Source organism: Grammomys surdaster, unplaced genomic scaffold (assembly GCF_004785775.1).
Source record: "Grammomys surdaster isolate TR1022 unplaced genomic scaffold, NIH_TR_1.0 576, whole genome shotgun sequence".
NCBI classification, from domain to species: Eukaryota; Metazoa; Chordata; class Mammalia; order Rodentia; family Muridae; genus Grammomys; species Grammomys surdaster.
This window is the reverse complement of record NW_021604995.1, coordinates 180,291-203,784: the sequence shown is the minus strand read 5'-3', so window position 1 is coordinate 203,784 and position 23,494 is coordinate 180,291. Positions and strand designations below refer to the sequence as shown.

Here is a 23,494-nt window from a genome sequence, read left to right as displayed (position 1 = left end):
GCCAGCATGCTAGTTGTATTTACAGAATAAATGCTCTTTGTCTTTGCATACTATCTGAGTCTGGGGTCTACCTTCAACGATTTTCAGACCCTTACAGTTTTGGATACCATGTCCTAACAAGACTCCAGGAACTTGAGATTCCAGATTTCTCTTCACTATAAATTGGCTCCTTCACTGTAGTTTGGGTTCCTCAGCGTACAGACGGGCAGATCCTTTCGGGTTAGCCTAACCTTCACACTTTCATTGGCTTAATGACAGTGGGTATCGGCCCTCAGGCTCTCTATCTTCATAAGCTACCTAAGGGCTCGGAACCCGACTGCGGGGACCATGGGAACTAAAGTCAAACGCGGAGAGCCCGAGCCTCTTGGCGCAGGTTGCAGAAGAGGAAAGACTCAGCTACACACTAGCAGTGAGCTATACTACATTCTGACATTCTCTGTCCGTCCCTTCTAGTGGAGCGCCAGGGGCTGAGGGGCGAACGTGCTTCATACAGCACGCAACACAGGACCCGCAAGGGCACCAGAAGTCCCGCCCCTTGCACTGCTGCTCTAGAGATTTAAACCATACCTCTGAAGTTTCATTGGCTCAGGGTGCTCAGACAACGTCACACTGTTTCCCAGAAACCATCACGGTGCCGGTTTGTCGTTGCCACGGTGATCGTGACAGAAACGGATAACATCACTGATCGCGGGACAAGTACTACATCAGCCAGAAGATTTTTTTTGCTGGCCAATGAAAACTCAGAAGAGCATTTGTGGGCGGGTCAAAGAGACGATGGACCAATGATAGACTGTTGAGTCATTTTTCTGGACTGCTTCGGAGAGAAAGCGGGACTTCTGGCTTTTGACCCGCCACTTCCCCTGCTGTCTGTGGGGCAGGCTGTGTCCCCATGTGGTTTACTACGGCAAGGCGGCTTCCGGGGGTCGTGAAAACCGGAGCTGAGAAGTCAAGGACTTTAGACCTCCGTGATATCACCTTCCCCAGAGTCCCGATGACCTTGGCGTGTCCGGTGGCTCCACCCAAAGACTGAGCGTGTGCAGCATCTCCTATGGGGATGTCTGTCGAAACGAAGTAGACACAGGCTCGGAAAGACCTCCAGGTCATGACCCTCGCCCACCCATTTCCTGGCTTGCTTTTCCTTGCTAGTGCTACTGACATAATAGGCGCTGACACGACCTTTGGCTGCGGCCTCTGAGACTTTTCTCGAGCGTTTATTTTTACAAGATGCCGAGCTTCTCGGCTACAGAACTGCACAGGTGCCTTTCACTACAGTTAATGATCTGTCATGGGATGAGTCACCTTGACCTGGGGTTGACGTCTCACAAACCACTTGGTCTTCCATAGGAATCTCTACTTCTACACTACAGAGCGGGAAAAGGGAAACCAGGGTAGTTGGAATGAAGCTATGGCCAAAGAGGGTCAGTCCCTGTGAGTGCACGTCAGGTGTGGAGGGACTTTGGAGTGGGTTGTTGTCTCTTGTCCTGACACCAGAGAAACCATACCTCCTTTCGGTCTTCCTCTCCAAATTTTGATGTTTCATCCTATTGTCCCCTGACTCCTGAGTTCTAACGTGTTCTCCAAGCATAACTTTTTCTACTTTTCCCCTTATTCTTCAGCTCTTCTGTTATTGGCCAGCACATAGCATGCCTTGAGTTGGTATGTATCCTTAGTTATTGAAAACTAGCTCTTTGAGTCTGGCTGCTTCCCTCTAAGCATGGGCATAGTTGATGATCCAAAGACCTGTCTTTCTCTCATTGCACAGCACTTAATGCCAACTTTTTCTCCAGTCTCTCCACTTAGGCCCATCAGGTGGCAACCATGCAGAGAAGTGCTTCCATAGTGATGACAGAAGAGACCATACTATAACTTGCTGCCCTTGATACTTGATCTTTTCAGAAGGGAGAGTGTCATTACTGTTCGATGCAGCCTGCACTTTGGGTACAGCAAGCACTTGTGTATGAAATCTATTCTTAGAACCTACACAAAACCCTGCCAAGGGCCACCTTTACAAATTCTCTTTCTTCTCCCAATACAGTCTTCCAACAGTCCTCCTTGACTCCCTCCGTAGAACATGGTATCTTTTTACCACTCAAGTGCCCCAGTAATTGTATACAACGGTATTCAAGGCTGACACCAGCCATCTGCCAATTTGTCTCTGTAAACGCGTCACAGATATTCTAAGCACCTCACTCATCATTGTCTCTCCTGTCTCTGCTCTAGTGACAACACATTGCTCTTCAAACGTGGCTCTTCTCAGTTCCTGCAGGATATCTTTCCATCCAAGGCCTTCCTAGAAACCCAGATCTGAAGTCACATTTAATTTCAAGGCTCATCAGGAAGCTTGTGAATGGTCAAAAAAAAAAGCCATCTTTTAAGGTGGTTTTAGAGCAGTATCAGGTTTTGAGGCTCCTCTGAAGCTTTTGAGGGGGTCCATCCAGTAGGTAGCATGTTGACTATTTGCTCTGTCTTTCTCTTCCAAGTCCCGGACCTTCATTTGCCACTTACACTACCCCTGAGGATGCTAGGTGTTATCCCATTTCCCAAGGTATGGAAATGAAAACCTATTTGGAACATGCTCTAAGCTTCACCTTTTTAGCTTGTGCTTTTTTAAAAAATTATTTTTATCATATGTGCACTGGTATTTGCCTGCATGTATATCTATGTGATAGTATCTCTATGTAAGGATGTCTGGTTCCCTGGAACTGGACTTACAGACACTTGTGAGCTGCCTGGGAATTGAACCCAAGTCCTCTGGAAGAGCAGCCAGTACCCTTAACTGCTGAGCCATCTCTCCAGCCCCTCAGTTTATACTTTTACTAGCCCACTGTAGTCCCTTCTGCCACAGAGGTCACTTATGTAACAGCCCAGATTATCCATCCACAGGGTTTTGTTTATATGCTTCCTTTTTGCTAAGAGATAGCTGACACTGACTTTTGTAGCTCATGTTGTGGTGTCAGAGCTGAAGAGACGGTGTCAGAACCACAGAGAATGAAAACTGAGGAAAAAGAGGCACTTGGACATTATCATCCACCTGCAACTGCTGTGCTTAACTTCTAGAGACAGGACAGTTCCATCCAGTCTGTGGAGCTCGGGGATAATTCTGCTCTGAACCTTGCAGCTCTGGTAGGTGAATGCGTGGCTGATATCACGAGAACAATCACAGGTAAAGAACTCTCTTACTTGAGCAAATGACGTAAACCCTAATCAATCAAGCTTCAACAAAACTGTTAATTAGTGGTGAATGAGATCAAAACTTCTATTCACTATCTGGTTCAGGTACCATTTTGACTTGGGGCTCATATCGTAAAAGGATTTCTCGGAGCCAGACACTATGCAGTATGCTTATAATTACAACACTTGAAAGGCTGAAGCAGCCGGGCTGTGGTGGCGCATGCCTTTAATCCCAGCACTTGGGAGGCAGAGGCAGGTGGATTTCTGAGTTCGAGGCCAGCCTGGTCTACAGAGTGAGTTCCAGGACAGCCAGGGCTACACAGAGAAACCCTGACTCAAAAAAAAAATCAAATAAATAAATAAATGAAACAAAAGTCTTCTGTTTTTCAAAGAGCTGCTGTTTGATAAGAAATGTTTGTGGTATAAATTCCCCCATGGCAAAAAGAGATTCCCCCATTGTTTTTATTTTCAGCTACTTATTTGATGTCCCTGAATATGAGTTTGAATATAACCAACTCTTATGAACTAGAATAATGAGATTCAGGCATCTCAATATATTTCTTCCATTTACCACAGTCTCCACTTTCTGACCTCAAATCCACTGTTTCTGTTCCCACCTAGGGTTCCCATCTAGCTACTGTAAATCTCATGGACAGTGACACTTTCTAGACTCTGGTCTTTCGAGACATTGTATATGGGTGGGTCCAGGAGACAGAGGCCCCTCAGCTGGTGCAGGACTTCTCAAGAACAAAGAGATCAATTCCTGCTGCCCTAGGTTGTACTGGTGATTGCCACACTACCATCCAGTCTCCAAAGCTGTCTAAGAACCAAGAGCTCCTTGACATACTAGGCACAGTGACCCTCGGTCCACCTCCGGGAGACTAAGCATTAAGTTAATTCAGACAGCTCCAGGAGCTGCAGCTTTGCACTGTTCGAGCCCGATTACCTTTTCAGTTTCTCCCCACCAAGAGGGTGATCCCTGAAATAAAAAGATGACTTTTCTTTTTTCTTTTTTTTTCTTTTTCTTTTTTTTTTTTTTGGTTTTTTGAGACAGGGTTTCTCTGTGTAGCCCTGGCTGTCCTGTAGATACCCAGGCTAGCCTCAAACTCTTGATCTCAGAAATCAGCCTGCCTCTGCCTCCCAAGTGCTGGGATTAAAAGCGTGTGCCACCACCACCCGGCTGAAAAGATGACTTTAACAGAAAGGGTTTTATGGGTTGGCGAGAAGGCTCACCAGTTAAGAAAACTGGCTGCTCTTCCAAAGGTCTCTAGTTCAATTCCCAGCAACCATATGGTGGCTCACAACCCTATAAAGTGATATGATGCCCTCTTCTGGCATGTAGGTGTACATTTAGACATACCACTCCTACATTTAAAACAAACAAACAAACAAACAAACAAACCCATAAATAGTAATATGGCTTTTATTATCCTTTCGTAAGGTGGCTGGGTCCACGGTTGATTCATTTGCAGGCTGGACAAATCTGCACAAGATACTCAAGATGCAAAATCCTTGGATGTCATCAGCAGGCTACAGTTCAGACCCTCAGGGACAGACCTAGGTCAGGCATGAACCTAAACTGCTGAGGATGGGGATAAGGAGGGAGTGAGATGACCCAAGGGCTCCCTCCACTTCCTGCAGATAATAAGAGTACAGAGGACTGTTTTCCCTAAGTATGGGGAGGTACATTCCGTGAGTCCTAGGTAGGGCAGCATCTGACAAAGGACCTAGACAGAATAAAAAATGTAAGACAGCGCCTCAACACTTCCCACATTTTTGGCACTATGAGGGAACATATGTTTCTGTTTCAATTATCACATATTCTGTACTAATGGAAAGAATCATATTTTGTCAGATATTTTGTAAAAGTAAGCTAAAAATGTCTGGATAAGGGCTGGAGAGATGGCTCAGTGGTTAAGAGCACTGGCTGCTCTTCCAGAGGTCCTGAGTTCAATTCCCAGCAACCACATGGTGACTCACAACCATCTGTAATGGGATCTGATGCCCTCTTCTGGTGTGTCTGAAGACAGCTGCAGTGTACTCGTATAAATAAAATAAATTAATTAAAAAAATGTCTGGATAAGAAAATAAACTGTTTTCACATAGGAAAAGAAAAGCCAGATAGTGGTGTCCCACGTCTTTAATCCCAACACTTGGGAGGCAGAGGCAGGTGGATCTCTGTGAATTTGAGGCCAGCCTGGTTTACAGAGGGAGTTCCAGGATAGCCAGGAATACACAGAGAAACCCTGTTCAAAAACATAAAAATTAACCAATAACGTTTTAAAAAGCCCAAGCAAACAAGGGGTTGGAGAGTTGGCTCAGTAGTAGACCTGGGTTGAGTTCCCCACAACCATCCAGAACTTCAGTTCCAGAGTATCTATGCTTTCTTCTGGCCTAGTTGGGCACCAGATGCCCAAGTAGTGCAAAGACATACATGAAGGTAAACCACCCATATACATAATTTAAAATTTTATGCAAATAAAAAAGTGTATTTATGTCATATACAGAAAGAAGAGACCACAGAACAGTGTTTGCTTGAACAGCCACAGAAAGAGGGACATCTTGAGGTGCCAAAACCCAGTAGAGTTCTGGGTACGCAAAGAAGAGGGACTCAAACTCATGACCCAGCTTTCCATAGGAGCCATCACGGTCATTTCAGAAAAAGCAGGCAAATCCACTTAGAGTGAGACATCTAGACTCACTGCTTCACTGGACTTAAATCTTCATAAAAAGCTGAGTGTAAACTAATGCATGATGGTGCTGTTGGGAAAGCCAGGTGGTGGTGGTGGTGGTGGTGGTGGTGGTATCATGGAGCCACTCACTTTTAATTCCATAACTTGGGAAACAGAGGCGGAGTCAATCTCTTGTGAGTTTGAGTCCAGCTTGGTCTACAGATTGAATTCCAGGACAGCCAGGGCTATACAGAGAAACCCTGGGTCAAAAAAGAAAGAGAAAGAAAAGAAAGAGAGAAGAGGGGAATAGGTAAAACAACTCAAATCTAGGGGATAGAAATCAGTAGAAATAAGTTAGCCAGAAAGTCAGGTCTAAGTGGCCACTGGCCTCAGCAACTAAATATTAGTGGATACAGAAGGATCTTAGCACTATGCTAACCCTGGTGTTACTTATGCCTCCAGTTCCCATTCACCAATCCTGGACAGCCTGTTGGCTTCTCTTGTGACTAGAGAGACACATCTATCTTGTTAAGCACCCAGGGTTCTTTACTCTGCTCCAATTGTGAAATCACAGAGTCCTTGGAAGATGCAAATCCTGGGAAAAGAGAAGATAGAAGGGTAGTTAGCTTTCCCTTAGGGTAACCCACTCCTGACAGACTAGAGGGATTTCGTCTCATCTTTGAAGCCAGAGATAAGAATGTAGCTCATTTTTCCAATGATGGGCTAAGAATGTAGCTCAGTTGTGGAATGTTTGGCTATCCTGTGCAAGGCCCTAGGTTTGAGCCCCAACACAGAAAAAATTGTTCCCCAAAACTAGAAAGTTAAAAAAAAAAAAAAGCATCTGAAGAGCATGTTTCTAAAAATAGCCCAGTGGTCTTCCTCACATGCAGTAACCTTGTCTGCACTTCTAGGCATAGCCAGGCTCCTAAAGTAAATGTCTCATCGAAAAAAAAAGACAGGAGAGTTAGGAGGTGAGGACGGAGGGAGCACTTGGGAGGCAGGTGGCTCTTTATAAGTTCAAAGCCACCCAAGGCTATACAGTGAGACCCTGGAGTGGGGGGAGGAGAGGGGGGAGGGGGAGGGAGAGGGAGTAGAGGGAGAGGGAGTAGAGGGAGAAGGAAGAGAGGGGGAGGGGGGGGAGGGGGAGGGTGGGGGAAGAGAGGGAGGGGGAGGGGGAGAGGGAGAGAGAGAGGGGGAGAGGGAGAGGGAGAGGGAGAGGGAGAGAGAGAGAGAGAGAGAGAGAGAGAGAGAGAGAGAGAGCGCTGCTAGATACAGTGGCATATACCTCAGAACTTGTAAGACTGAGGTAGGAGAATTGTGAATTTGAGGCCAACCTGGACTACAGAGTGCAACCATGTCTCATATATAAAAAACTAAAACACTCAAGCAGAGGTAGGTAATGCACACCTTTCATGCCACCAGCACTTGGGAGGCAGAGGCAGGTGGATCTCAGTGAGTTTGAGGTCAGCCTAGTCTACAGAGCAAGTTCCAGGACAGCCAAAGCTACATAGTGAAGACCTGACTCGAAAAACCAAACCAAACCAACCTACAAACAAGCAAACAACAACAACAAAAAAAAAATTAAATAAAAAAAAATGAAGTCAGAAACCTGGGGTAGAGATGCCATTAACCTAGACAGACTCCAGTTACCAGACTAAGATACCCAATCCTGATTCCTTCCCAGGAAAGCTTCTGCATCAGGACTCCCTGGAAAGAGCAGCAGGCTACAGCTATAACCCAGTTCTGCACACAAACAGAAGAGCTAGTTCAGGTGAAGAAGCAATTCCCATGTTCCAACTGTGGGAAAAAACAGCTGCTCCTGAAGAAAACAGGAAGGGCAAAGCTTAGGCTGGGGTTACTGTGAGGGCCATACTGAGGCATCGAGTGCAAAATTCTCCAGCATCATCACACCTCTGAGCCTCATGAAGGAGCCCTCAGTCCTGGGAGAGGTACACAGTCACATCTGCAAAGTTCACCTGCTCCTGCCATGATGGTAACTGCTTAGGTCACCAGACCAAAAGGTGGCAAAAATTATATTGGTGAGAGGGTGTATATAAATCCTTCCGGTCCTCAGTTCCACATCCTGCCACTTCTCTAGCAGTAGTTTTCCATGACACAAACACATTCCCAGGTAAGTCTCTGTCTCAAGCTCCAGGGCTTATGAATACCTCATAATGGTCACCCTTACCTCAGTGACCATTGTCTACCCTAAGTAGACAGATGGCATGTAACCTCTGGTCTTCTCCCAGAAACACCAAGGCTGGGCTCTTCTTAGTTAGGCCCTGGTCTATTGTCTCACACCTCTTTGTCACATATAAATTACTTCTTGGACATTCCTACCACTGTCCCTATGACTTACCCAAGTAGTTTCTTGATGCTTCCCCAGATGCCTACAAATTGTGCCCAGAGCCTGGCTGTCCAATTCCGGCAATGAAGATCCTTTCTTGCCCCAAACCTTCAACACTTCAAGCTGTCTGAGGTGACAGCACTCAGCCCTTCCTTCATGATTCTCTTACTCTTTGGCTCTATTCCTAACTTCAGTCAGCCACTTAGAACCAGAACTTGAGCTTTAAGGTTCTGAATGTTGTCCCCTTACCAGCCAAGCTATAGTATACATCTCCTTAAGCAATATTCAAAACCCAGCCTCATTACAAATCCAGGACAGCCATGGCCATTACACAGAGAAACCCTATCTCAAAGGGGCAGGGAAGGTTTAAAAACGCTAATGAGCTCAAAGAAAGGCAAAAAAGGGGGGGTTAGGAGGGCTGGAGAGATGGCTCAGTGGTTAAGAGCATTGACTGCTCTTCCAGAGGTCTTAAGTTCAATTCCCAGCATTCACAGGTGGCTCACAACATCTGTAATAGGATCTGATGCCCTCTTCCGGTGTGTCTGAAGACAGCCAAGTGTACTTTATACATAAAATAAGGAATTCTTCTAAAAAAAAAATGTCATCTACAATTTTTGACCCTACCAGCAATCTACCTTTATTTCAATTTGCCTCAGTCCCAGGGGCCTTAGTCACCTTTGGGACATTTCTCTCTCCCACACATACACCTTCCCCTGAAGTTGCTCCTCCCTTTCTCCGACTTTATAGCACGTACCACGGGTCAGTCAACTGGTCCTCTACTACCACAATTAAACATCCACCGTGCTAAAGTAAAGATTCCCCCTCCCTTAAAAATGTTTATGTATATCTGAGGTTTATGTGTGTACCTGCATGTGACTGAAGAAGATGTGTGAGGATTCCAGATGTGTAGGTGTGTGCCTGTAATCACAAGACTGAGAAAGTGAAAGCTTTTCCATCTGCTGCTAAGCTAGCCAGATTTTATGATGTGCAAATAAGGAAGAAATACTTAGAAATGTTTTCATGGAGTGTGTCCTCAGTAGCTACAAGTTTGACACTTAAGTTATGGGGATCGCTTCCTTCCTCGCGTTCACTCCAAGCATCTCATTACCCCTGGGCAGCCAGAGGGAGCTTTGGAACATAAGCTTACTCTTATAGGTTGCTTCAACCCTTCCAGGACTCCCTCTACCTCACTTAGATTGCCACTCTGCCTTGTCTCCCCTCCCCCGGTGTAACGACTCGCTTCCAAGTAGTTGCACGTGGCGTCCCTATTCATTCAACGGCTTTCTATACTGTTCTCCAGAAGTTGGAAACCTTCCACAGAACACGTAGTGGGGACATTAGGACCTTAAAACTGGCGTGAATCTACGATTCCCAGTAGCAAGGTAAGACAGCGAAGGGGAAGGAGGGGAGCCCATAGACTCTTCCAGTTCAGGGCCGGAGAAGTCCGTCAGCGACTGCACCGCCATCGGAACCCCGGCAGGCCCTGAGGGCTCAGCGGTGCCTGCACTCCACCGGAGGAGGTGACCGTGAGCCTACGGTCTTGCTCGGGGACTTAATGCCTGCGGGGACTACAACGGATGGCATCCGCTACAAGTACCATCCTTCGCGGTACCCTTCCTGTCGGGTCCCAAGGAGGAGTCTACAAATTGAAAGGACACCGCTTATAGATCCCAGCCCACTTGGCTAACAAAATAAACCACTGCGGGGACGTGGCAGGAAGTCACGCCTCCAAAAAAAAAAAAAAAAAAAAGCTTTTCATCTGGGCTGTGATTGGCTCAGAGTCTATTGGCCTCACGGTCTTGTGGTAAATGTAGTTTCAACCCGCCACCTGGTGGGCAAGCAGCGAGCTTTTGTTCTCCGTGGCATTGCGCTAGGTGCTTCGTAGAGGACGTGGAGTATGGAGCTGGGCAATGGTGGCATTTAACCTCAGCAGCCGGTAGGCGGACATAGGCGTATCTCTGTGAGTTCGAGTCCAGCCTGGTTTGCAAAGCAAGTTCCAGAAGAGCCGGGGCTACACAGAGAAACGCTGTATCGAGGAAAACCAAAAACGAAACAAATATATATAGTGGATATGAATTAGCTTTCGTTTAGGACTTTCCTTTTAGAAATACCCCGCAAGTACCCAGTACCCCGAGATCCTTTTAAGCTTTAATGACATGGAGTGGCCCTCTAATTTAGTGGATTCTGACCCAAAGTTATTAGCATCTTTGAAGAACTTACTAGTACTTCAATTTCACCTGCGGGGCTCCTCTGTCACTTACTGAGTCTGAACTCCCTGACTTGAGCACCCAGACCCCGATGAAACTCCTGGGGATTCTGAGCTCACTTAGAAACTGCTGCAATTTGTAGTCTAGTAGTGAATTTTGAATGTTACAACTTTACTTTAAATTTTTCTTGTGTGTGTGTGTTAGATACGTATCAAGGTGTATGTAGAGGTGCAGTGCCCTTGGAGACCAGAATAAGGCATTAAGTTCCTTTCAACCTGTTGTTTTAAGACAGGGCATATCACTGAATCTGAAATTCACCATTTCACTAGGCTGACTGGTCAGTGAAATCTGGAATTCTCTGTCTCCACTCACCCAAATACTGGGGTAACAGGCATGTCCAGCCATGCCTGGCTTTCATAAATGGGTGCTGGAGATTTTTATTGTTGTTTTAGACAGATCTCACTATGTAACCCTGAGTGGCCTGATACTGGCTGTGTATACCAGGATAGTCTAGAACTCACAGAGATCTGCCTGACTCTGTCTCCTGAGTATTGGGATTAAAGGCATGAGCTGCCATGCCTGGGACAAATAATGTTAATTTTACATTTATTTGTGTGTGCCTGCCATGGAATTTATGTGGAGGTCAAAGGACAACCCACAGTAGCCAGTCCTGGATATTGAGCTCAGATCACTGGGCTTGGTAGCAATCTCACCAGCAAGGATACTGAGAATTTAAACTCAGGTCTGCATGCATACACAGCAAGCACTCTTACCCACTGAGACATCTTCCTAACTTCACAACCTTCCTCTTGAAAGATGATATAGCAGGGAGAGAAGGTTCAGAAAATAAGAAAGACCAAAGTACCAGAAAAAAAAACATACTAGGCCGGTATCTGAAAGAAAAAAGACTGGGGATTTGGGGGAGAAAGAAAAGTTACACCTTTTAGGCAGACCTTATAGACCCTATGGTAGCTTGTAGAGATCACCTCTCTTGGCTTCCTTCCTTCCTTCCTTTCTTCCTCATATACCACTGAGCTACACCCTAGCCTGCTATACTTCTTGAGACAAGATTTCACTGAGATGCCAGCTTGGCTTTGAACTTACTTTGTAGCCAAGACTGTGAACTTGTACTCCTCCTGCCTCAGTCTCTGGAAAAGCTGGACTTGCATGCTTATGCTTATATCACTACCAGACCTGCTTTGACTGGTTTGTTATGTTTGCTTTCATATTTTTAAAGATTCAATGTTTTATTTATATGTATGTAGCATATGCCTGCATGAGTTTATATGCACTACATGTATACAGGTGTCCTTGGAGGTCTGAAGGTGTTGGATCCCTTGACACTAGAATTATAGGCAGTTGTGAGAAGGCTGGTGTGAGTGCTGTGAATGAAACCTGAGTCCTCTGCAAGGTCAGCAAGTGTTGAGCCATTTCTACAGCCCCTCATTTTGTTTTGTTTTGTTTTGTTTTGTTTTGTTTTGTTTTGTTTTGTTTTGAGAGAGGTTTCATATTTAACCCTGGCTAGCCTGGAAATCTTTTGTAGATCAGCCTGGCCTTGAACTCACGAAGATTATCAGCCTGTCCCTGGAGTATTGGGATTTAAGGCTCATACCACCTCAACTAGCTTATTCTTTCCTTTTAAAAAACAAACATTCCTTGCATGTGTGAGTAAGTGTAGGTGCCTGTGTGCTGTGGCTCTCGAGTAGAAGGCAGAGGACAACTGGCATGAGTCAGTTCTCCCAGCTGGAGATGGAAACAGAGTGTCAAGCTTGGTGACAAGGGCCTTTAACTTGCTGGGCCATCTGACTGGTCACTTTCTTCTTTTGGACTCAGGGCCCCATGTATTCCAGGCTGCTTTTGAACTCACTATATATTAAAAAATTACTTTGAATTAATTGTCCTTAGTCTTTCTCCAAAGTGCTGGGATTACGAGCATGTCCTGGCTTCTTCTGGTGTGTATGTGCATGTGTGTGTATGTATGAGACTCACTCTATAGTCCAGGCTGGTCTCAAATTTGTGTCAAATCTCCTGGTGCAGCTTTCTGAGTTCTGTAGTTATTGTCTCTTGTTGCCCAGACTGGCCTCAAATTCACTTTATAGCTACAGCTGCTCTTGGACTCCTGGTCCTTCAGCCTCTGCCTTCTGAGTACTGGAATATTAGCTGTTGCCACATCCAGCTCTCAACCCATGCTGTTTGAGAACCTACTGTACTTTAGGATCTGCATTAGCCTACTCTTGAACAAAAGACCCAAGGGACTTTCTCTATTTTGAGAAACAAGCATATGTAGAATTAAGGAACTCAACACAGGAGAAATGAAAATCCTGAAACAAGACTCCTCATGTACTGCAATACAGAGAAAAGCCCTTTGCTGTCCTCCAATAACAGGTCAGTCTTCACGGAGACTGCCCTGTCTTTCCAAAATCTCACATATCACTTAGATTGGTCCCAAAGAAATGAAGAATCAATATTGTGACATGTGGGAAAAGGGAAAAACAAGGTGACCTTTGGACTAGCAGCCAAGCTTCAAAGAAACTAGTTGATCTGTGGGAGGGTCTGGAATAATAAGAGCTTGGACCATTGACCTTTACAAGACAGGGATGGGGGACTGCAAAGAGAGGCCAAAACCCAACTCTGTCCCCTGCAGCTGGCCACACAGCAGGAAATTGCCTAAGCTAGGATTTGAGGTGTTCTTTCCTTATGTGTTCCTGGTTGGCGTGGAAGTCGCTGTGTAGTCCAGGATGGCCTTAAATTTACAATGATTCTCCTGCCTGTCTGCCTTCTGAGTGCTGAGAGATTAAGGTATGTGCCATCATGCTGGGCTCAGACTGGGTTTTGATTTTGGATCTGATCTAAGTCTCTTCTGCCTCTTTATTTTCCATGTGCATTGGCGTTGGTGTTTTGCTTGTCTGAAACTGTTGGGTCCTCTGGAACTGGAATTACAGATAGTTGCCTTGTGGTGCTGGGGTGTGAACCTCGATTCTCTGGGAAGAGCAGTCCTGGAACTCGCTTTGTAGAACATGCTGGCCGTGAAATCAGAGTTGTTAACTCTGTCTCCCAAGTGCTGAGGCTACAGGTGTGTGCCACCACGCCCGCTGCTGCTCTGTCTCTTTAGAAGCGGTTCCCCATACGTTTTTTTTTTTTTTTCTTTTGTGCTCCTGGGTTGTGTCGCCTGCTTCCCGAAATCTCCAAGTTTCCACTTCTGCATCTCCAGGTTTTGGTCCAGGGCTGCTTACCAGGCGCGGGGACCCACCCAGGAGACTCTGTTGGTGCTCAGGCCTCGCGGAAAACCGACGGTGGTAGTAAATTTCACTTTCCAGCGCTCTGTTAAGGCTGGTGGGTAGGGGAAAGATGCTTTGGCGGTGGCTGTGGATACTGGGAAGGAACCGCCCCGCCTGTCATTCAGGCAAGCCAGCAGGAATTACGTTTACCCGAGCATCCGTGCAGTGCATTGGGCCAACGCGGATCGGAGAGGCGGGGCTTCCGGCGATATGGGTTGTCACTGTGCAGACCGGCTTCAGGCCACACGGGTGATCCCGATTGGTGCATGAAGGGCCTGGCCCACTCTGCACTCTCCAGGAGGTTCTGGGGACCCAAGACTAGGGCAAGTGAGAACGGTACTCCCGGTTGCCCGATTCGAGCCGTGGCTCAGCACACGTCGGCACTGCAAGCCGGCGGCCCTGCTTCTTAGCCTGTTTCCCCTGTTGTCTCATAGGCGGCAGTTGAGACCGTTAGGGTTGTGCCGAAGCCACGCACTCTCCATCCCCCAGCCGCAGGCGCCAGCAGTCCTCTGGGCGTACAACGCCCTTCTCTGACCGGGAAACTGAGGCCCAGGCGGGCTGGACGAGGCCGTGGGCGGGGACGGGCTATGCCCAGGTCTCCCGCCCGTCGTGCCCCGCCCCCACTGCAGATTCCGGTGGCGGCAACCTGGCCGCTGACAGATCCGGCGCGGGTGAGTGTAGGGATCCTTCCATGGACCCATCAGGTGTCCTGGCTTGCCCTCTTACTGTACTGTGGGGAGGGACCCAGTTGCTTCCAACATCATAGTCCAGGTAAGTGAGGCCAGTCGGTGTGGAAGCCTCACTTGTGACAGCCAAGGGGGTAAGGTCTGGGAGAAAGTTAAAGAAAAGCATCAACATGTGTAAAAGCCAAGGCGAGACTTTTATATTTTGAGGGCAACCCCACCCCCACCCCTTTCTCTCTCTCTCTCTCTCTCTCTCTCTCTCTCTCTCTCTCTCTCTCTCGGCTGGCCTCAAATTAGATATGTAGCCAAGAAATGGCCTTGAATTTCTGGTCCCTCTGCTTCCCTAGTGCTAGATTTTCAGGCATGCCCCATCACACTTAGTTTATTCGGTACCAGAGATGGAACCCAAGACTTTGTGCATACCATGCAAACACTACAGACTGAGCTACTTCCCAGCCTGGAACTTAGCAATTTAGATGTGGAATGAACAAGAAAGGGAGGTCTTGTGTGTTTGAAATAGCAGGCAGAGGAGTTGGGACTGTGTCCCAAAGGCATTGGAAAACACGGAGTGCTTTAAACACAAACAGGACAGTTTCCTACTTAAGATTTTTAAAAAATGATTTTTTAAATTTTTATGTGCATTTGTGGATATATGTATATGAGTGTTGGATCCCCTGGCGCTTTGTGATAGGCACTTGTGAGTCATCTAATGTGGACACTGGGAGCTGCATTCATGCCCTTTGAAAGAGTAGCACAGCCGGGCAGTGGTGGCACGTTCCTTTAATCCCAGCACTTGGGAGGCAGAGGCAGGTGGATTTCTGAGTTCGAGGCCAGCTTGGTCTACAGAGTGAGTTCCAAAACAGCCAGGCTTACACAGAGAAACCCTGTCTTGAAAAACCAAAAAAAGAAAAAAAAAAAAAGAATAGCACATACTCTTAACCACTGAGCCATATCTCTAACCCCAGGTTGTTTGGGGGGGGGTTGTTTTGAAAGACAGTCTCACGATGTAGATCTAGCTGGTCTACAACTTGATATGTAGGAGCCTTGAGACAGGGTCCCACTATGTAACCATGGCTGTGCTGGAAATGTACAATTAGACCAGGCTGTTCTTGAACTCACAGAGATCCACTTGGTTCTGCCTTCTGAGTGTTGGGATGAAAGGCACGTACCACCTCCCTCCCTCACCCCAATTAAGATTTTAAAAACATCTTTTCTTTTTCTGAGTGTAGAACAGACATGGAGGAAGTATCATTATGTAGAACAGACAGAGCCTTTGGTCCATGTGAATGATGGTGGTCCCTGGACGATATTAGTTATGGGAGTGGTTGAAGTGGCTGAATTATGAGCAGATCTGCTGATGCCATCAGTTTTGTGTGAAGAACTCTCTCGTTTGTCAGCTTGAGCACCTTCGAGGATGGAACTACTGTAGACACGGGAAAGACCAGGTGTGTGTGATATCCCAGAGTGGGATGACTTGATGGGCCTGAAGTGACAGATGTCCAGTTAATTGATCCTAGTGTTTTGAGCCAGGACCTGGGAAGTAAAGAGGGATAGTAGTATACTGGCTGGTTGCTGGTTTTGTGTGTCAACTTGACACAAGCTAGAGTCATTAGAGAGGAAGTTAGCCTCCATGAGATTTAACTATAAGGCATTTTCTCAATTAGTGACCAATGCGAGGGAGGCCCAGCCCATGGTGGGTGGTGCCATCCTTGAGCTGGTGGTCCTGGGTTCTATAAGAAAGCAGGCTGAGCAAGCCATGTGAAACAAGCTGGTAAGCAGCACCCCTCCATGGCCTCTGCATCAGCTCCTGCCTACAGGATCCTGCCCAGTTGGGAGTTCCTGTCTTGACTTCCTCCAGGGGTGGACTGTGATCTGGAAGTGTAAGCAGAATAAACCTGTTCCTCCCCAACTTGCTTTTTGGTCATGATGTCTCATCAATACGAAGACAGATAGTTTCACAGACTTGTTTAAGGTTGGTCGCTTAGGATTTGAGAGCTGTGAGGAAAGGCTTGTGATGCCTATGACTGTGAGGGGAAGAGTCCAACAGGTGGCTGAGCAAGGGGAGGAGTTGTTTAAAAGCAGAAAGGAAACGGAGCATTGGTATGGAGGTAAGAAGGATTGATTTTCTGTATGTCTCTACCAGGTTGATGAGGCCACTCCCACCTCCCACTCCAACACCCCCACATCCATAACAGTAACAGTAACTGAGATTGTCTATGTATTCCAACGGCCATTTTAAAAAAAATGGTGTTTTTGAGACAGTTTCTCGACATAGCTCTGGCTGTCCCGGAACTCACTATGTAGACCAGGCTGGCCTCCAACTCATAGACATATGCCTGCCTCTGTCTTCTCAATCAGTACTACAAAGAAGGAAGAAAAGTGTCTGCGAAGCATCCCCATTAGGATAGGAAACTGGTTCCTCCTCACATAGCCATAGCATAGATGATCTTATTCTTTTTTTTTTTTTTGGTTTGGTTTTTCGAGACAGGGTTTCTCTGTGTAGCCCTGGCTGTCCTGGACTCACTTTGTAGACCAGGCTAGCCTCCAACTCTTGAACTCAGAAATCCGCCTGCCTCTGTCTCCCAAGTGCTGGGATTAAAGGCATGTGCCACCACCGCCCGGCTGACGATCTTATTCTTGCTGTTGTAGGGCTTGATGACCTTTGAGGACGTGGCTGTGTACTTCTCCCAGGAGGAGTGGATGTTCCTGGATGCAGCCCAGAGGGCCCTGTACCGTCATGTAATGCTGGAAAACTTCGCACTTGTGGACTCCATAGGTAAAGTCCTGAGTTGAGTGCTCCATTGGAAGCAAAGCTGGGACCAGATATAGCAGCCAGCTGAGCACACCAGGTCTGGGAGCCATTACAACTGTCCCCTCACTCCCTAGGTATTTATGCGTATGTCCCTCTATCCATGGGCATGTGAGAGGAAGGTTGGGGCCCTGGACACATGTAGTCTGATAAACTTAACCATTTCCTGTATCCCCGGGGTGCTGGCTGGCTACATTCTTCTGTGCCCGAGTTCTAGCACCTTCCTTTGGAGCGGCTGATCCAGTGGTTCCTTGTGGGAACTCTGGGCCTGTGACCTCCTGTATGGTATGACCTTTGGGGTTTTGGGTGTGTTAATTGCATGGTTGATATCCGAAACATCCCACATCCTGCCCTCGGTTGGGGCTGGACTGTCCTGAGCTGGGGCTGGCCTCACACGCTCCTTCTCCCTTCCCAGGACCCTCTGTCTCCCGGCCTCGTGTGATCATCCAGCTCCAGCGTGGTGAGGAGCCCTGGGTTCCCAACAGGACAAATACAGGCCCAGGCAGGGGTACCCACAAGAGAGCCAGCCTTGGTGAGTTGGGCTTCACCTAGGGTGTACTCAGGGCCAACCTGAGCTACTACATTCTCTATTTCCTGGTATTATGGACACCTTCCTTTCCTGTCTAGAGACAGCTCCCTTTCCTTTCTGAATCTTTTTCCTCATCATGGGGCCTTTCCTGCCCCTAAAGGAAAAACTTGAAGGGCACAGGTGCTGTGTCAGTGCAGGAAACTACTCCTTTTGAGCCATACGCACATACTCGCCCACCAGCTATGCTGTGTGGCTTCGCTTCCCTCATTGAGCTGTCACATTTGTAGGGTCATTCCTTCTTCCCGGCTGTCGTTTGAACACTCCTCCTGGTCGGTCTGTTCCTGGCACTGTGCACACTGTGCTCAGGACACTGCTGAGTAGTGTAGGGAGGATGCCAGGGAAAAGCAGTCTGCCACAGGATTGATAAATAGTGCATAGAGTATTTATCAATAGGGGACGAACCCAAAGAGAGCAGGTTAGGGAGCAAGGCCTGAGAGAAAGGTTCCAGGACAGATCCTTCCTTACCAACTTCTCCCAGGGCCAGCCTACACTTCTGGTTTTTTGTTTGTTTGTTTTTCTTCACACACCCTTTTACACTCAGTTCATTGGGTCCCCTTCACTGCCCAGGCTATGTGTGGTGTCCAGCAACTGATGGTCTGCCGTGGTCACTTCCTGACCAGATGACCCAGGTAACTTTACTTTTCCTCTACCTTCAGGGTCAAATTACAGTGCAAGAGACAGACATGCTTCTGGAGCACCTCCAGGGGCCACCTGTGACAGGCCTGATAGGATACCTACTAGCCTCCTTCCTCCTGCTGGTGCCTATCCTGATGCAAAAATTCTAGAGGGACACCAAAGTGCCTGCCCATCTCTACAGAGAAAACCCACAGGGGTATCAGTGATTTACTGGGAGCAGCTACTGCTAGGTTCCAGCAGCAGTGAGGCAACGGTCAGTCTGCGACTGACCTCCCCAGTAGGGGTGCCTGAAAACGGTTCATCCCAAGTGAAGGTCTTCTCTGACTTCCTGGCCCCAGGGAAGCAGCCACCGATAGCAGAGCAGCAAAAGCCAGAGATGCAGCTAACCCCTGGGAGAACTTGCCAAAGCATCCCAGATCTCCATGGAGCTGAGGAAGGATGTGGGATGAATGGGGCTTGGCATGAGTCTCAGGAAGACCCCAGTGTTCCAGAGGCCCCAATATGGGATGATCTGGGAGAGGCCCTCCAGGCCAGCCCAGGTCTTCTCTCTGGGGACAAATCTTTCGAATGTAGGGCGTGCAACAAAGTGTTCGTGAAGAGCTCAGACCTCCTCAAGCATCTGCGCACTCATACTGGAGAGCGGCCATATGAGTGCGCCCAGTGCGGCAAGGCCTTCAGTCAGACATCCCACCTGACTCAGCACCAGCGCATCCATAGCGGTGAGACGCCCTACGTGTGCATGGTGTGCAGCAAGGCCTTCCGACACAGCTCCTCACTGGTGCGCCATCAGCGCATCCACACGGTCGAGAAGTCATTCCACTGCAACGAGTGTGGCAAGGCCTTCAGCCACGGCTCCAACCTCAGCCAGCACCGAAAAATCCATGCTGGAGGGCGGCCCTATGCCTGCGCACAGTGCGGCCGCCGCTTCTGCCGCAACTCGCATCTTATCCAGCACGAGCGCACGCACACCGGCGAGAAGCCCTATGCCTGCTCCCTCTGTGGCGCGACCTTTAGTCAAGGCTCCTCGCTCTTTAAGCACCAGCGCGTGCACACTGGAGAGAAGCCTTTCTCTTGTCCACAGTGTGGCCGCGCCTTCAGCCACAGCTCCAACCTCACACAGCATCTGCTGCTGCACACTGGCGAACGGCCCTTCCGCTGCGGCGACTGTGGCAAGGCCTTTGCCAAGGGTGCAGTGTTGCTCAGTCACAGGCGCATCCACACGGGTGAGAAGCCCTTCGTGTGCACGCAGTGTGGCCGCGCTTTCCGAGAGCGCCCTGCCCTCTTCCATCACCAAAGGATCCACACAGGAGAGAAGGCCCTGCGGAGGCCCAGGGGCAGCGTGAACTCCCAAGCCAGGTCTCTTGGGGCATCCTTAGATGGTGCACCTCCAAAGGCCACTTCTACCTTAGACCCACCAGCAGTCCCAAAGATAGCTGAGGCCTAAGGTCACAGCTGTGCCGTTCTCTGAAATCCCTTTCACTCACTATGGAAGAGCCTGTGTTCTCAACAAATCCACTGTTATGTGAGCCAGGTATAAGGAAGACCTGCCAGTCAGTTCCATTTACAGGTGTATCCTGAACTGCACTGGAGAGGAGTCTATAGAATGCATGTACCCCCTGGGATTGGTGGGGTGGGCAGCGACTGCCCCCACAACTAGTGGGTGACCCACAGACTTTGATCTTCATGTTGATGCCACTTGAGTATTTCCTGACTGTGGCTATGAAAACAGGAAGAGAGCCCGCAATAGGCGAGAGAGCTCTCAAACTGGCAGCTGGAGATACAGCCCCGGTGCATTCCATTTCCTTGGTGCAAGCCTCAGGCAAATAAATGGTTTGTTTCTGAACCTCAGCTTTCTGCTCTGGGAAATGAGGGAAGGAGATCTGGACCAGTGGAGGGTGATGCTAGAAAATACTCTAGCAGCTGGATATAGTGACACATGCCTTTAAACCCAGGGTTTAGGACACAGAGGCAGGCGTGTCTCTTGTGAGTTTAAGGCCAGCCTGGTCTACATAGTGAGTTCCAGGTCCCAACTAGAGTTACACAGTGAAGCCCTGTCTAAAAAAAAAATGTAAATGTTCTGATAGGCTCCAAATAAAGTCCAAGTAAACTCACAGCCAGCCATGTGCTAGGTGCTGCCCAGTAGTCAGCTTGTGAGCCTTGTATTGGTATCTCTGAATGCCAGGATTTAAAAGTTAAAACATATATACTGTAATATCTTACCTAGATATGAAAGTCCATGTCTCTTGACTCCAGGACATGCCTCCTGGTTTTGTTTTTTGTTTTTTTGTTTTTTTGCAGTTGTTTATAGTTCATAATTATATGTGTGGATGCATGTATGTAAGGGCATGCATACTTGTGGAAGTCAAAGGACAATGTTCAGGAATCAGTTTTCTCCTTCCACCATATGGGTGCTGGGGATGGAACTCAAGTTGTAATGCTTCATGGCACATGCTTTTCACCACTGAGCCATCTTCTTGGCCCTGATGTTGTTTTGAGACAGGGTCTCATGTAACCCAGGTTAGCCTCGAACTGTCTCTGTGGCCAAGGCTGGCCTTGAACTTCTGTTTTCCTGCCTTTACTTCCTGAGTGCTGAGACGATAGGCATACAACCCCATGCCAGGTTTATTCGATGCTGGAGATTAAACATCGTGCCTGCTTAGTAAGCACTCCACCAACTGAACTGTGTCCTTCTACCTCAGTTATGGGTTTTCATTAGTTCAAAGAACTAGGCTTGGTGTGGCACGCCTGGACTCTCCACACTTAGGAGACAGAGGCAGAGGAGGCAATTCAAGGATAGTTTGAGGCCTTGTGTTTTGTTTTGAGACAGGGTTTCTCTGTGGAGCCCTGATCATCCCGGAACAGGATGTAGCTGTATAGACCAGGCTGGCCTTGAAGTCAAAGAAATCCACCTGCCTCTGCCTCCCAAGGACTGGGATGAAAGGCGTACTCCATCACAGCCCAGCATTGAACTCCCTATCTTCAAAAGAAAAAACTGAGTTGAGATACACCCGTGTGAACAATACTACTTGTTTTACCTTAAAACAAAGCAGACAGTATTAAATGGATGTACACGGACATGCCATTAGAGTGAGCACAGAGGATTTGGCTTGAATCTGGGTTCTCAGGCCATAGGGCAGAGACGCAGCTTATCTGCAGCCCAGTGTAGGACGGAGTCATCTGGATGCCTTGGTGGCCACAGGTAGGTGGGGGAAGCCAGGAGATCTGGGACAAGTGGAGCAGCAGTTCTGTTGAAAGTTGAGGCTTTGTGGATCAGGCTATGGGAGGGAGGAGGTGGGAAGAACAGGGCAGTGCTGTGACTGTGTCTGCTGTTGGATGAGTACGTGTGCAAAGTTGAGGCCAGCCCTTTGGGAACTCCAGTCCTGTCACCTGGAGGTACAGTGGTGCAGACCCTAGCACTTTGGGAGGCTGAGACAGGAGGATCTGGAGTTAACCCTCCAGATCAGTGTGGGGCTACTGAGACAGTTTGGAGGACAAAAAAGAAATAAGGTCAGATGTATTGATGGACACCTTTAATCCCAGCACCTGAGAGACAGAGACAAGCAGGTCTATATAGCAATTGGGGGGGTCCATAGTTGAGACCTTGTAGTGGGTAGGCCCACTGTCAGCTCCTCCTATGTAATGCCAGGAAGACCCAGGACCAAAGACATGTTGAGCGAATGAGTTCTCCAACAGTCCCCAACAGGTTTCCCCAAGGAAACTTGAAGCAGATGTCCTGAGCCTTCCTGGCCCCACAGACTGGAATCAATGCCATCTTCTCTTCCTCACCAGCCTCCTCTGCTTGTGAGCTGACTGCTTTTTTTTTTTTTTTTTTTAACCTCCACCCTCCTCGAATCTACCTCTTCCAATATCCAGAACTGGTCTGTGCTCCCCTATGTGTAGTCTTCTCCAGAAACTTCATAGTGGGCTGGCCCCTCTTAACAGGCTGCGCCTGGAAAAATGTCCTTGGGCTTTATAAGTCAAAATGTTAAACCAGCTAAGCTTGGTAGCACCTGCCTATATTCTCAAAACTGGGAAAACTGAAGCTGGAGGTTATAGAAACCATGTCTTAAAACAACCCCCATTCCCCCAAAACCAGACAAACATAGGCACCAAACTCCACACTTAGCTCTACAGGTGACCACGATGCACCACACTCCATACTTCACTCCTGTAAGTCTAGAGGTGAAGACGGGGAGGCCCGTAACATACATGACAATGACACTTGGAAACTAGGAGATGAGTCAACCCACATTCAAGGGAAATCAAATACTGAGCTGACACTGGGGTCTCTGTCTCATGATTTTCCTGGGCAGCCATAAACCTACATTCCAAATGGAGAGAAAGGACAACGACTCCTTTTTTTGTTTTGTTTTGTTTTGTTTTTCGAGACAGGGTTTCTCTGTGTAGCCCTGGCTGTCCTGGAACTCACTCTGTAGACCAGGCTGGCCTCAAACTCAGAAATCCACCTGCCTCTGCCTCCCAAGTGCTGGGATTAAAGGCGTGCGCCACCTCCGCCTGGCAGGATAAAGACTCCTAAGTCGTGCTTGGTAAATGAGTTTGTTGGGGTTACAAGTGTAAGCCCTTTGAGGAGTGAGGGTGGCCAAGCTCTGCCCACAAAACACTCAGACGGCCCTAATGGCCAGATACATGGGGTCCAAGTTCCTCCCTACAGAGTAAAAAGCCCAAGCTCAGGACGTGAAAACTCACCAGACCCCCAAAGAAACTCTATATACCCTGTTTTCTGCTCAGCTCTCTGCTGCTTCTCACCTGAGCAGAGGCAACCACTTGAGTTTTTCCCTCCCAATAAATCTCTTGTCTGAGGTTTGTTGTGTGCTGTGACTCTGTGGTATTCCATGGCTCCCAACTTCCAGGATACTTTTCCCTTCAGAACTGTAACACTGCCGTTGGGGAAGGCTCTTCCACCGAAATGTAACATTTACAAGAACACGAGTGACTGAAGAATCCCAACCCTAATCAATTAATTAATCCCAACCCTAATCAATTTCTTACCTTAAAATTTATCATTTCTAGGATCACACACAGTTGGACAGGAAGGACTGGTGACCAAAATGTCTCCCAACCCCAGGAGGAAACATGAACAC

At 47.9% G+C, this 23,494-nt stretch overlaps 1 protein-coding gene across 2 annotated transcripts; it reads left to right on the top strand.

Annotated features, from left to right (window-relative positions):
- The first annotated feature begins 14,306 nt into the window (after positions 1–14,306).
- Positions 14,307–20,235, top strand: Znf324 (zinc finger protein 324). 2 transcript variants are annotated; one of them, XM_028781878.1, is made up of 4 exons: positions 14,307–14,346; positions 17,008–17,134; positions 17,583–17,699; positions 18,413–20,235. In XM_028781878.1, exons 2-4 carry the CDS (start codon positions 17,014–17,016, stop codon positions 19,834–19,836), a joined length of 1,662 nt encoding a protein of 553 aa, XP_028637711.1. In that variant the 5' UTR covers positions 14,307–14,346; positions 17,008–17,013; the 3' UTR covers positions 19,837–20,235. The 2 variants fall into 2 exon arrangements, with proteins under 2 accessions (XP_028637711.1, XP_028637709.1); XM_028781876.1 differs by lacking the exon at positions 14,307–14,346 and adding an exon at positions 15,291–15,803.
- The last annotated feature ends 3,259 nt before the right edge of the window (positions 20,236–23,494 follow it).

What these genes read in the sequence shown, in the direction of transcription:
- Znf324 (XM_028781878.1), top strand. Translation starts at nt 17,014, where the DNA reads ATGACCTTTGAGGACGTGGCTGTGTACTTCTCCCAGGAGGAGTGGATG. An exon ending in CGCACTTGTGGACTCCATAG is followed by an intron (nt 17,135 to 17,582) that starts GTAAAGTCCTGA and finishes CTCCCTTCCCAG; the next exon opens with GACCCTCTGTCTCCCGGCCT. An exon ending in CCACAAGAGAGCCAGCCTTG is followed by an intron (nt 17,700 to 18,412) that starts GTGAGTTGGGCT and finishes CTCTACCTTCAG; the next exon opens with GGTCAAATTACAGTGCAAGA.